General features: G+C 41.9%; 1 protein-coding gene and 1 long non-coding RNA gene across 2 annotated transcripts; one reads left to right on the plus strand and one right to left on the minus strand.

Annotated features, from left to right (window-relative positions):
- The first annotated feature begins 136 nt into the window (after positions 1-136).
- Positions 137-3,314, plus strand: LOC310687724. The gene is made up of 2 exons (XR_014516559.1): positions 137-2,594; positions 2,683-3,314. It is a non-coding gene; the product is annotated as an uncharacterized lncRNA (long non-coding RNA).
- Positions 3,315-4,503: 1,189 nt separating this feature from the next.
- On the minus strand, positions 4,504-11,397 carry LOC310687720 (GLIPR1-like protein 1). The gene is made up of 6 exons (XM_083463180.1): positions 11,144-11,397; positions 9,770-10,015; positions 7,607-7,713; positions 5,476-5,564; positions 5,076-5,108; positions 4,504-4,990 (listed from the first exon to the last, which is right to left on the minus strand). The coding sequence occupies exons 1-6, from the start codon at positions 11,324-11,326 to the stop codon at positions 4,836-4,838; spliced, it is 813 nt and encodes a 270-aa protein (XP_083319306.1). The 5' UTR covers positions 11,327-11,397; the 3' UTR covers positions 4,504-4,835.
- Between the last annotated feature and the right edge of the window lie 33 nt (positions 11,398-11,430).

An 11,430-nucleotide genomic window follows, 5' to 3' on the forward strand; every position in this document is an offset into this window, starting at 1 on the left:
CGCGCCACTTTTAGCGCGCGCGTGGCGCACGGTTCTTCCTCCTCCCCCGCTCCCGCCCGTTAAGTCCGTTACTGTATGTATCCCTCCCATATCCAGAGCGCGCTGACTTGCATCAGCGCCACAAGGTGGGGCAGCCCCACTAGGAAGCGTCCGGGAAACACAGGAAGGAGGCTATGAGGTCATAGAATCGTAGAATTGTAGAGTAGGAAGTGGAAGGGACCCCTAGAAGTCATCTAGTCCAACCCCCTGCAATGCCCGCTTGGGTGCAGCGACATCTAACTTTGTTTAGGGGAGGCGTTCCGCTTGGTTCCCAGTTACTTTGGCAAGCAGTCTGAGGAGAAGCGGGGTCCTACGATGAGCATTTATATTTTTTTATAAAATCCTTACCGTTGGGAAAAGCGCAGTTGGACATCTCCTCAGTGCTGCTGCTGCTATTTATTATTATTGTTAAACCAAAGCCCAACTTTGGGCTATGAAATGATACCAAAGTGGAGAGGATCTCTGAAAATGTATTTTTCTTTTTAACAGATAATACCTCTAATGGTGATATCCACCATGGTGTTTTGGGCTCTAACAATTTCCGATGTCTTCCCCAGACTTTATATAATGACCTTCTGATAACATGATTTAAAAATTCTTTATGTACAGCTACTTTATGGTACGCTAAATAGGCATGCCAGCCAAATCTATTGTTCCATCCCTCGAGATCCAAAACATCAATGTTTTCTAGCATGACCCTTTAGCTGTATCGGCTCAAGAACAGGCATTTGGCTGACCTAGCAACAATTGCAGGAGGCAGCTCCCCAAATTGGAGCAAGCATCAGTGGCCTCAAGAAAGGATAGTGGCCCATTTGGGATGAGCCTGGAAAGGCTGTCCAAATTAAGAGGGGGGAATGAAGGAGGAGAGCACAGGTTAGGATACCCTAAAACCTGTGTAAGTCACACCCCCCCCCAACCAGGCCTCAAAGCCTCAAGCACTTTTCAAATTGCACTTTTTCTCTAAGGCTAAAAAGCATTTAGCTAAGCATCTTGCTATCTTGCTCTGCATGTACGTTTCCCAGGCTAGTTGGCCTTGCTAACCAGATTGCAACTTTCTTTCCGGGGACTGTGCCACTAGAGCAAGAGAAAAGAAATGTATCTTGGACACGCAAGGCTTCTCATCCCCCTTTCCTGGAAAGAGTCCAGTGTGGTGTGGTGGTTAAGAGCGGTAGTCTCGTAATCTGGGGAACCGGATTCGCATCTCCGCTCCTCCACATGCAGCTGCTGGGTGACCTTGGGCTTGTCACACTTCTTTGAAGTCTCTCAGCCCCACTCACCTCACAGAGTGTTTGTTGTGGGGGAGGAAGAGACTCCTTAAAGGGAGTGAAAGGCGGGATATCAAATCCAAACTCCTTCTTCCAAAAGAGTCCCAAGACAGGAGCTTTCTGTTCATGCTCAGGGGAACTCATGGGGCAGGACTCTTGAAGAGGAGGAGAAAGGGGAGGGAACTGGAAGGGGAATATATGCTCTGTGCAAATGGCTGTGAACTCGTCCTTGTTTGTGAGTTATCCCACTTGCTCCTTCTACCAGCCCGGATGGTAGAAATAAAGCTTTTTCTCCGAAACTATTTCTTGAGTGTCTGTTGACTCCCATTTCCCTCTCCCGGGTGCATTACTTTTTCCCACCTGAGGGCAAAGCCTCATAAGGCTACAATCCATTCTCGGATCCAGCACAAACATGCAGCTTCATAATAAGTTCTCAAATCAGGAAGCCCAAACTTACCTCTTTCTTTCTTATCTGCTTCTTATCTGTTAATAATTTGTATTTAATAAGTGGCTTTCTGCCTTGCCATATAAATTTCGTCAAGTCCGATTTCCATTTGTTGAAGCTTTCTACTTTGCCTATTATGGGAATCATTTGAAACAGAAACAGTAATTTTGGTAAGAGATTCATTTTTATTACTGATATTCTGCCCCATTATGTTAATTTCAGTTTTGTCCAAATTTCCATATCACTTTTTACTGCAGTCCATTTTTTTTGTAATTATCCTCAAATAGATTTATATTTTTCATTGTAATCTCTATTCCCAAGCATTTGACTTTTTTTACTATTTCTAGGCCGAACTTTCTTACTATTTCTGTTTTCTCCTGATTTCCTGTATCTATTCCTTTTGTGACATGTATTTTAGATTGTAAGTCTGAGGGCAGGGACTGTCTTATTGACATATGTAAGCCATTCTGGGAGTCATTTTGGCTGGAGTAAAACAATGATTTAAATAATTTATAAATTATAACATTAAAACTGGTTTGCAGAAAGCTGAAGCAAAGTAGCTGAAAAAATAGGTTTTGTGTGTTTTTGTGCACCAAAATGAGCTTGAAAAAAATGAAATAATAAATGTTTCTATTTCTCTCCAATAACAGAAAATAGTCTCCCAACCCAAAAGCCTATGGTTTTACAAAATCTATAGCAACTTGCCTTTTCATATTTACGCTTTCTCATTTGCAATTGAAGTGTAGATTGTTTTAATTCAAGATGGATGAAACAGACTTCTAAAATCTGGTTAATTGGTACAGCAAACTGCACTTGCCTATTTACAAATATTTCAAACGTGCCAGGTAATTTTTATAACTGTATCAAAATATTAACTTTAAAACTGTTCATGTATACATTTTTTATCAAATCTAAAATTCTCTTTTGCAATAGGTGATACCTTGATAGCTCTGGATTATCAACTTCTGGCTTGCTTTGTGGGAACAAAAGACAGTACCAGAAAATGCGCTACCCCAACAGATACAAACTACAGTACTAGCAGTATGAAGTAGAAATGAAAGAGGGTTATGCAAGGATTCTCAAAAAGCAGCGGAAAAGATAGCAAACAGCAGTCAACCTCACAAGTGTCCAGGAAAAATGGCTGAGGAAAAGATAACGAACTGGAAACAAAGTACTATGCTAAGACAAGGCCTACTGGGGAAAGCAAGATATATAGAAAGCAGCACTATCTGGACTGTATACTGCTTTCATAAATGGCATACTGCCTTGATTCAAAGAACAAAATCAACACAGTAGAGACAAATTCCCATAGGTGGATCAACTATACCAGATTTTCAAAATCTTACTGGATGGGAGGGAAAGACCATATCTAGTAATCAGTATCACACAGAACCTCATGAACATTTCCATGCAGAAAACTTTCTGCAAATTTATGTGCACAGCCTTCTTTTTAAAGCTGCTTACTCAGTCTCTAGAGTCTGAGCATCCAGCCACTTGTTCAGTGTCTGTTGGTGAACTGTTTTCTCCACCAGGGAAATGCATAATAAATATTTTTAAAGAGGAAGGACAACATGGAACAGTTCAAAGATCTTTCACGCTTTCACTTCACTTTTTATACATGCCTGATTTTGTATAGCTCTTTCAAAACATACCTGCAGTTCTGAAACTACTATATACTCAGTTCCACTGACCTAAAAAGGATTGCTATTCTCATATTCTCATAAAAAGAATTTAAGAATTACAACCTAAGATATGGTTACCAGATTTCTTTCAATGAATCCAGGGACCCTTTTTTTTTTTTTTTTTTTTTGAAGCTGAGTAGCAACAGGGAAGTAGTGGGGCAATGGCATGCCGCCTGCCCATGACTCCCAAGCCTTCCCTGATCTCCTGCCCCCTTCCCCCTTTGTTTTGACAGATCAGGGGAGGCTCAGGAGTTGTGGGCAGAGGGCTGTTGCCCAGTTTTTTAAAAAACTGCGCATTTATGTTTCGCAGGGTGCAAAATAAGGGCTTTGCACTTTGCCTGGCAGAGAAACCGTGCGCCTTGTACCCCTCCTGGGCAACGGCGGTCTGCCCGCGACTCCTGAGCCTCCCCAGGGGGCAGGAGATCTGTACCACCAGACGTCCCCGGTTCACCTTTGGCAGTGGCGGCAGTAGCGAGCAGCTCCTGAAGCCAGCCAGAGCCAACTGAGCTACCAGACTGGCTCCAGGCTGCTGCTGCCACGTTTCCCAGGGACAGATGTGCAAATCTGGGGACATTCCAGGGACGGAATCTGTCCAGGACAGATTTGCAAATCCGGGGACGTCTGGTAACCCTAACCTAAGACAGCCAGCAGTCTGGATGCAGAATCATAATACTAAAGTCAAAGAGATCCATGGAACCATGTAAGCCTTATTGCGAAAGTTTGTGAAAGTTTCATATTTTGTTGTTAGAACCACTTAATTTTTCTTTTTTGTATAAATCTCTTCAATAATAAATACCTTTCTTAAAAAGAATTAATAGCTTAAAAATCAAACAAACTTTATCTTAGTGCGCACCCATTCCATTGTGTAATTTTATCATTAACTTATTTTAGCAGAAACAAAACCTGGCTAGCTAACAATCACAGGACTCAGCTACTTAGCAATAATAACTGCCTCAAGCTTCTATTCCACAGCATTTTTAAAAAATCATATTAAATTTATAAAAGCATGTATAAAACTAAAGTAGAACACTAAAAATTGTCGGTTCGTGATTTTGGAAGAAGAAAAAAGGACTCGTGTATAGCTTAATCATGTAAAATAATTAAGCTTATTTTAATATGCTTGATCTTTATTTTTTACATGGTATTTAACATACAAGATATGACCATATATTTTATATTATATTAATATCTTACAGATTTTAAAATGTTCACAATGAATCAATATGAAACAGAACTTTTTACAATTTGGGAAAAAAACAAAGTATGATATGAAGCAATAAAACAAGCCAAATTTAGTTTTACAATATAAAACACAATAAAATAATATTAGCATTTGTGTTAATGTGCTCTGTTAGCTAAGATACTCAAAGAAAATGGTTGTGTGTTTTATGTGCATATTGGAGATTAATGTTTTAAATTTAAACCCGGATAACGTAATTTTAAGTAGTAAACAACTGCAAATGCTACAAACATCAATAATGGCCTTAAAACTGCAACAGCAATACAGGATTCATCACAGGTAATGTGGAAATCATACGGTGGATTCCATTGTTTATAATCTATATTTTAAAAAAAGAAGGTAATTTTTACTGAATGTGAATTTTGCTCTAAATTTAAACAACAAAATGAAAATGTAATACATACTCTCATTCCTTTCTTTATCACGTTCAGAATTTCCTGGAAAAGAGAGAAAATACATATAACAAGCAAAAGAAAGCTTTAAAAACGTTACTATTTTACCTTGGGTTTATTTTATTTTCTGTCATATAATGGAAGAGTATTTCCTCGGGTTACATATGCTTCAGGCTACAGACTCCGCTAACCCAGAAATAGTACCTCGGGTTATGAACTTTGCTTCAGGATGAGAACAGAAATCATGCAGTGGTGGCGCAGCGGCAGCAGGAGGCCCCATTAGCTAAAGTGGTGTTTCAGCTTAAGAACAGTTTCAGGTTAAGAACGAACGTAAATGTATAAATGTATTTATTTAGAAATTATCTAAATAAATACATTTTTTAAAAATATGATAGTTTATCATCACACTTACTACAGAGTTGATTTTGACAAGTGTCTCCTTCTGGGCACTTGCTACATGAAGATCCTTTTTTATAAGGACGAACGCCCCGGTAATTGCCCCTAAAGAACAAAATATTATGTAACATTATGTATTCAGTACACAAAGCTAAATTGAAAATTAAAATGCAAGCTACTGGTCATATAATTAAAGATTTTAGATGTAACGAATAAGTTGTCTAGGTCTGGGGGCTAAATGCAGCCTTCTAGGCCTCCATCTGGTCCTTGAAATTTTCCAAGGGCCTCATCAGCCCTACCTCTGCACTCTTGAATGATTTTTCTGGCTGTAATGGGTCCTTGAACTGTGATCATGCCTCTTACTTATGGTGATGGGTGTTTGTTTGGCTTTTGTCTGGATGGAAGCCTACTGTACAAAGGTAAAAGTCACATCCATTATTCTTCCTATTTTTGTCTCTGGCGCACCCATTCCATTGTGTAATTTTATCATTAACCTATTTTAGCAGAAACAAAACCTACCCATGACTGTCATGCAGTTCCTGTAAAATTGTCTGAGAGGGAATGCAGTCCTAGGTATAAAGGCATCAACACACAAGGCTAAATATCACAGTGGAGTATATTGAGCTGGAAGAGGTGACTAGTCTTTGAATGTGAAGGAATGGATATAAAAACCGACTTACACAGAATAGAGCTGCCAAATATATTTAGGTATTATGCCTAGTTCAGACACACCATTGCTTTTGGTCACTACAATTTGGATCTCATACAGAGAATACTGAAGTGGTCCAAGTCACCCTGGTAACAATGCTCAAATGAGTGGTCTTACATTGTGAAGTTATTTAAGTTACCTTATCACCGTTCACACTATTCACTTGAACCCTCTTGCAAGGGTCAGCCAGCTATAGAAACTATAGCTATAGAAATGAGTGGTCTTACATTGTGAAGTTATTTAAGTTACCTTATCACCTTTCACACTATTCACTTAAACACTCTTGCAAGGGTCAGCCAGCTATAGAAACACCTGTGCTTGAACAAAGGTTAAAGCTTTCCGAAATAATCTTAAGGAAACAGATGTAAGGGATCAATTCTTGCATTTAATCAGAGATACAAATGACTTGTGTTCGATGCTGTAAATGTCCTGACAAACAGACATGTCTCAAAACTGTACTTTTGTGTGTTATAGAAATCAACAGTAGGAATAAATAAAAGCAAGACATATACATCTGTAAACAATGGTGGAAAGGTTGTGGGTGGCAAACACCATTTAGATATCCTGATAAGATAGTGCTGGAAAGGAGTGTGTGGTGCACGTTGGCACAAATGATGTGGCAAAATGTAGTCATGGGGTCCCGGCAGCAAAATTTTTATTGCTAGGTGGGAAAACCAAGCTCTTCAAGACAGATTTCTTTGAAATGCTTCCTATTCCTTGCACAGGGCCAGCTAGACAGGTGGATTTGCAGTGGTGGATTTGTTAATGTTTCAGGACAAGCCAGACATGCTTAAAAAGGGACCACTCTAACCAGAATGGAAGCAGGCAGTTGGCATTTAAAATCAAAAGGCTGACTGATCAGTTTTTATAAGGAATATCCAGTTCAGGACAGCTCACCTCCCAGGAATGAGGGTGAAAAAGTTTATGAATGTCCAAATGGAGATGGACTAGAGCTAGGAAATGTACTTGGGAAGTTCAGGGGAGCATGACAGCAATTCAGAGGCCAAAGAACATTAGGGCAAAATGCTGATGCCAAAGACATTTGGAGAGAGACACCATGTATAAAGTATGTATATGCTAATGCTGGAAGGCTCTGATTTCAGAAAGCTGTCAGCACAATCTAGCTGATGTCCCGCACAATGACGCCTGCTGAATTTTATGTCTCAACCTCCTATGTGCGGTAGCAGTGCTACTCCTGCCTTCTTTTCACCTGCAGGCCCCATTTGTTGTTCGGAGAAGATTTGAAACCCCTGGTGAAAAGGTGTCCAAAAAAAAGCTTATAAAGACGTTTGATGTCGTATGTACTGTCCTGTGATGGCAGCGGAGGGGAACCTCCACCTAACAGGCCTGATTTCCTCCAAATCACCTGTAGCTGCCCATCACATGAATTTTAGACTGCTAAGAGTCAACACAATCTCTTTAGCATTTGTTAACTTACGCTGGAGCATAATTGCACACGAAATGCAAAACATTTCTCTTTCCATCTGTCGCTCGAGAGCAGTAAACAATAGCACAGCCAACCTTGTAAGAATCAGCCCAAACAACCTGGAAAGGATATGTTTTATTATATAAGATAAAGGTACAAGTTGTGTTAATAGTTACCATTTCTAACAATCAGCTTCTCTCCACATTCCTGCCCTCACTTGGCATTTGGCTACAGGCACCTTTATATTATATAAGAATTCAAAGCTTATATTCAAGTATCCTAATCTGGTTGGTCACTGTGAAAATGCTTAACTAGATGGACCACGGGTGTTTGTCTTATGTTCTTAAAATATATATGTAAAATGGTGTATGATTTCTGCTCATCTTGAGCAATGGAAATACAGTATAATTTCTAAAATTAAGTATTCATTGCTCATTCATTGCTCAAGGTGAGCAACTGTGTTGATCATTGCCTGTGCCAGGGAAATACATAACCAAAATATCTGTGAGGATAAAACAATGGTTGTTCAATATAAAGCAACAGAACACTACCCCCAATTAAACATTTAATTATTATTGATTTTGATACAATTGATAGAGAAGGATGCTACAAACTCATTATGTTGTGTTACAAAGAGACATTTGTTAGGAAATATCATGGCCTACCAAACTTCAACAGATCCACACACTAACTTTTAATGCTTTGTTTTAGAATAATAGCATGGCTATTGAATAAAACAGTGTTTCCCAAACGTTTTTGGGCAACGGCACACCTGCTTACCGGAAAAAAATCTCGCGGCACACCACCATTAAAGCCCCGCCCCGTGACGTCAGCGCGCAGCGTCACGCGGGGGGGGACGCACAAAAGTGAACGTTTTTTTCCTTCCCCTTGCCGGGGTGGGAGGAGGCAGCAGAGCGAGGGCAGCTGAGGCGGCGGCGGCGATAGCGGGCGGAGGAGGAGCCGTCGCCGGGAGTTGCTGCTGCTGCTGTTGCTGCTGCTGCCCGGACATGCCGGCCTCCTCCTCCTCCGCTGTCTCGCGCTCCTCCCTTTTGCGCGAGCTGCCCCGCCGCTCGGCACCACCACCGTGGAGCCGCCCCCGGCTCGACGCGGATCCTCGCCGCCGCCGCCGCCGCCTCTCGCCGCCCGACTCGCCCGCCTCCCTCCCACGGCACACCAGCCGGTGTCTCACGGCACAGTAGTGTGCCGCGGCACACCGGTTGGGAAACACTGGAATAAAACACCTTTGGGCTTCCTGGCCTATTTGTCAGTAATTTGTGCTGACAGCCTAGCAGTTATTTCCACTGAATTTCGGTTGTTACATTTGTTAATCAGTATTATCAAACTGCTTTATGCAACTTTAACAAACAAGGGGTACAAAAGTACTACAAACAAACGTTTAATATGTCTTTTGGAGTTGTTTGTCTGCTGTGTGTCATGACCAAGGTGGTCATTTCTTTGTAAATTATACCTCTGTTGCTTTTTGCATGGGTAAACTACACACCTGCAAAGAGGAGAACAGGACATTAAAAGAAGGGCTGTCTTAAGACAATTTGCCTTTAATTCTCATGGTAAGAACTTGCCATGCATAAGCCCTGCAACACTTAGTGCTGGCCCATTGCTAGTAACTCAGAGTTTTTATAGATGTTAGAACTTCTAGCAATTCAAAAAACCCTACAGAACTGAAACTGAAGTGGGGACCTTTTTCTGAAAGTTGTCAATTAATTAATTTCAAGCATTCCATGCATTTTATAAGTAAGCAGTTTCTATTGTGATGGTAGGAATATGATTATTTCACAAAGTATGATTACAGAGGTCCCTTCCAGACGGCCTGTTTAATGAATATTCAACCTGATTTGTTTGAAGATTTGATAGTGTTGGCTATTTAATTAGCATTCATCCTGATTTATTTGTGGAGAGATTATTAGACAGCATTGTGTGAAGCACTTTCCAGGTCATTTCCCCATCACTTTTCTGATTGCAAAAAGTCCAATCTTTTGGGGAAGCAGGTTTGTTTTGCAAGAGCTCCAAATTAACTTTAATTGCACAGCTTGAATTTGCCAGGATGTGACTGAATCACATCAAAATATGACAGTCTGGAAGCACCCAGAGTCTCAAATTATTCAAGTTCTTTAAGTTTTGATTAAAATTTTCTAAGCAGATGAGGATGAAACTTACCTGAGTATAATGACCACATACTTTGGAACATGTGTGGTCATCATAGGTATAGTATTTTACTTCACTGTTAAATGCATTAATGGCAGCAGCAGCATTAAATGGTTGGCTGGAGGCAGATCCCCGCCAGATATTTTCTCCAAATGGCCGATATTTAATTTCAGGGTGGACTTTTCTGTTTGGATTATGTCCAAAAATACATTTCCGTCCCCATGCTCTCGCTATTTTAGCTAAACCTAGATCAAAACTCTGCAAAACAGAAAAGTATCACACACACAGCTTTTAATAACATTTCCCACTTCCAATGGATAACACGTCTTCAGTCTCACTAAAAAAAAACAAGTTCTGCCCCCTTTTAATTGTTTAGTTATGTTTTTAGATGGTTTTATTGAATGTGCTTAATTGGTTTTAATGTTAGTCACTTTGCCTTCCCTTTATGATCTTGTCTCTCACACTTGTAGATCCTTTACTTAAATATTACTCACTGGCACCAGTAAGTATAATACCTGCCGGGCTTTTAAAGAACCAGCTATCTATGCTCATTCTACCATGTGAATTACGCATACAGCTTTCAGAGGCGGGTCAAAGGGCGTTAACGCCAAAATAAAAGAAAATCACCAGTGACTATTTTCGGCCTCCAGCTGCTGCGGTTACTTCGCAATCTGAGGCAGAAAACCTCCTTCATCCCTTCCCAGATATAACCACCACAATGAGCTGCCTGAGACTTAGTTACTGAAGAGGTGTGCATGCACACGAAAGCTCATAGTAAGAACAAACTTAGCTGGCGGGTGGCGCTGTGGGTTAAACCACAGAGCCTAGGACTTGCCGATCAGAAGGTCGGTGGTTCGAATCCCCGCAACGGGGTGAGCGCCCGTTGTTCGGTCCCTGCTCCTGCCAACCTAGCAGTTTGAAAGCACGTCAGAGTGCAAGTAGATAAATAGGTACCACTCCGGCGGGAAAGTAAACGGCGTTTCCATGCGCTGCTCTGGTTCGCCAGAAGTGGCTTAGTCATGCTGGCCACATGACCCAGAAGCTGTACACCGGCTCCCTTGGCCAATAAAGCAAGATGAGCGCCGCAACCCCAGAGTCGGCCACGACTGGACCTAATGGTCAGGGGTCCCTTTATCTTTTAAGGTTCTACTGGAAGGATTTTTGTTTTGTTTTGTTTTGTTTTGTTCTGCCTGAGACCGTCATCTTACAATGCCCAAAGGCGTGACCTGAAGGATCTGCCTTTTTAAACCGCAGGCAAGGAGCCCTCCGAAAGAAAAGGTGGCGGCGGGTTCAATGGGAAGCTGCTTCTCCTAAGCGCCCAGCTGGAAGCGAGGGCTCTCCTTTCCTCCTCCCACCCCGCGCCCGGGATACCCACCATGTACCCACCATGAACAGCATGTTGGAAGCGGAGGGCTGCACTTCGCTGCGGTGCTGGTTGTGCGCGTTGATATACTCGTCGATGAAGGTCTTGTTGGTAATTTGGGGATAGACTGCGAATTTCTGCGCGCCGCCCACGCCCTCGACGGCCAGCAGCCCCAGCACTACGGCGCACGGCCAGAAGCGCCTCATGGCTGCGGCGGCGAGTTAGGGACGCGCGCGGAGAGACCGTTGCTCCCCAACGGCCTCAGGCGTCGCTACTACCTCCCGTCCCCGCGCCGAACTCCCGCTCTCCA

This window comes from Podarcis liolepis, assembly GCF_965112155.1.
Source record: "Podarcis liolepis genome assembly, chromosome: 10".
In the NCBI taxonomy this organism is placed as follows: domain Eukaryota; kingdom Metazoa; phylum Chordata; class Lepidosauria; order Squamata; family Lacertidae; genus Podarcis; species Podarcis liolepis.

What these genes read in the sequence shown, in the direction of transcription:
- LOC310687720 (XM_083463180.1), bottom strand. Translation starts at nt 11,326, where the DNA reads ATGAGGCGCTTCTGGCCGTGCGCCGTAGTGCTGGGGCTGCTGGCCGTC. An exon ending in CTTCCAACATGCTGTTCATG is followed by an intron (nt 10,016 to 11,143) that starts GTGGGTACATGG and finishes TCTGTTTTGCAG; the next exon opens with AGTTTTGATCTAGGTTTAGC. An exon ending in TATGTGGTCATTATACTCAG is followed by an intron (nt 7,714 to 9,769) that starts GTAAGTTTCATC and finishes TATCCTTTCCAG; the next exon opens with GTTGTTTGGGCTGATTCTTA.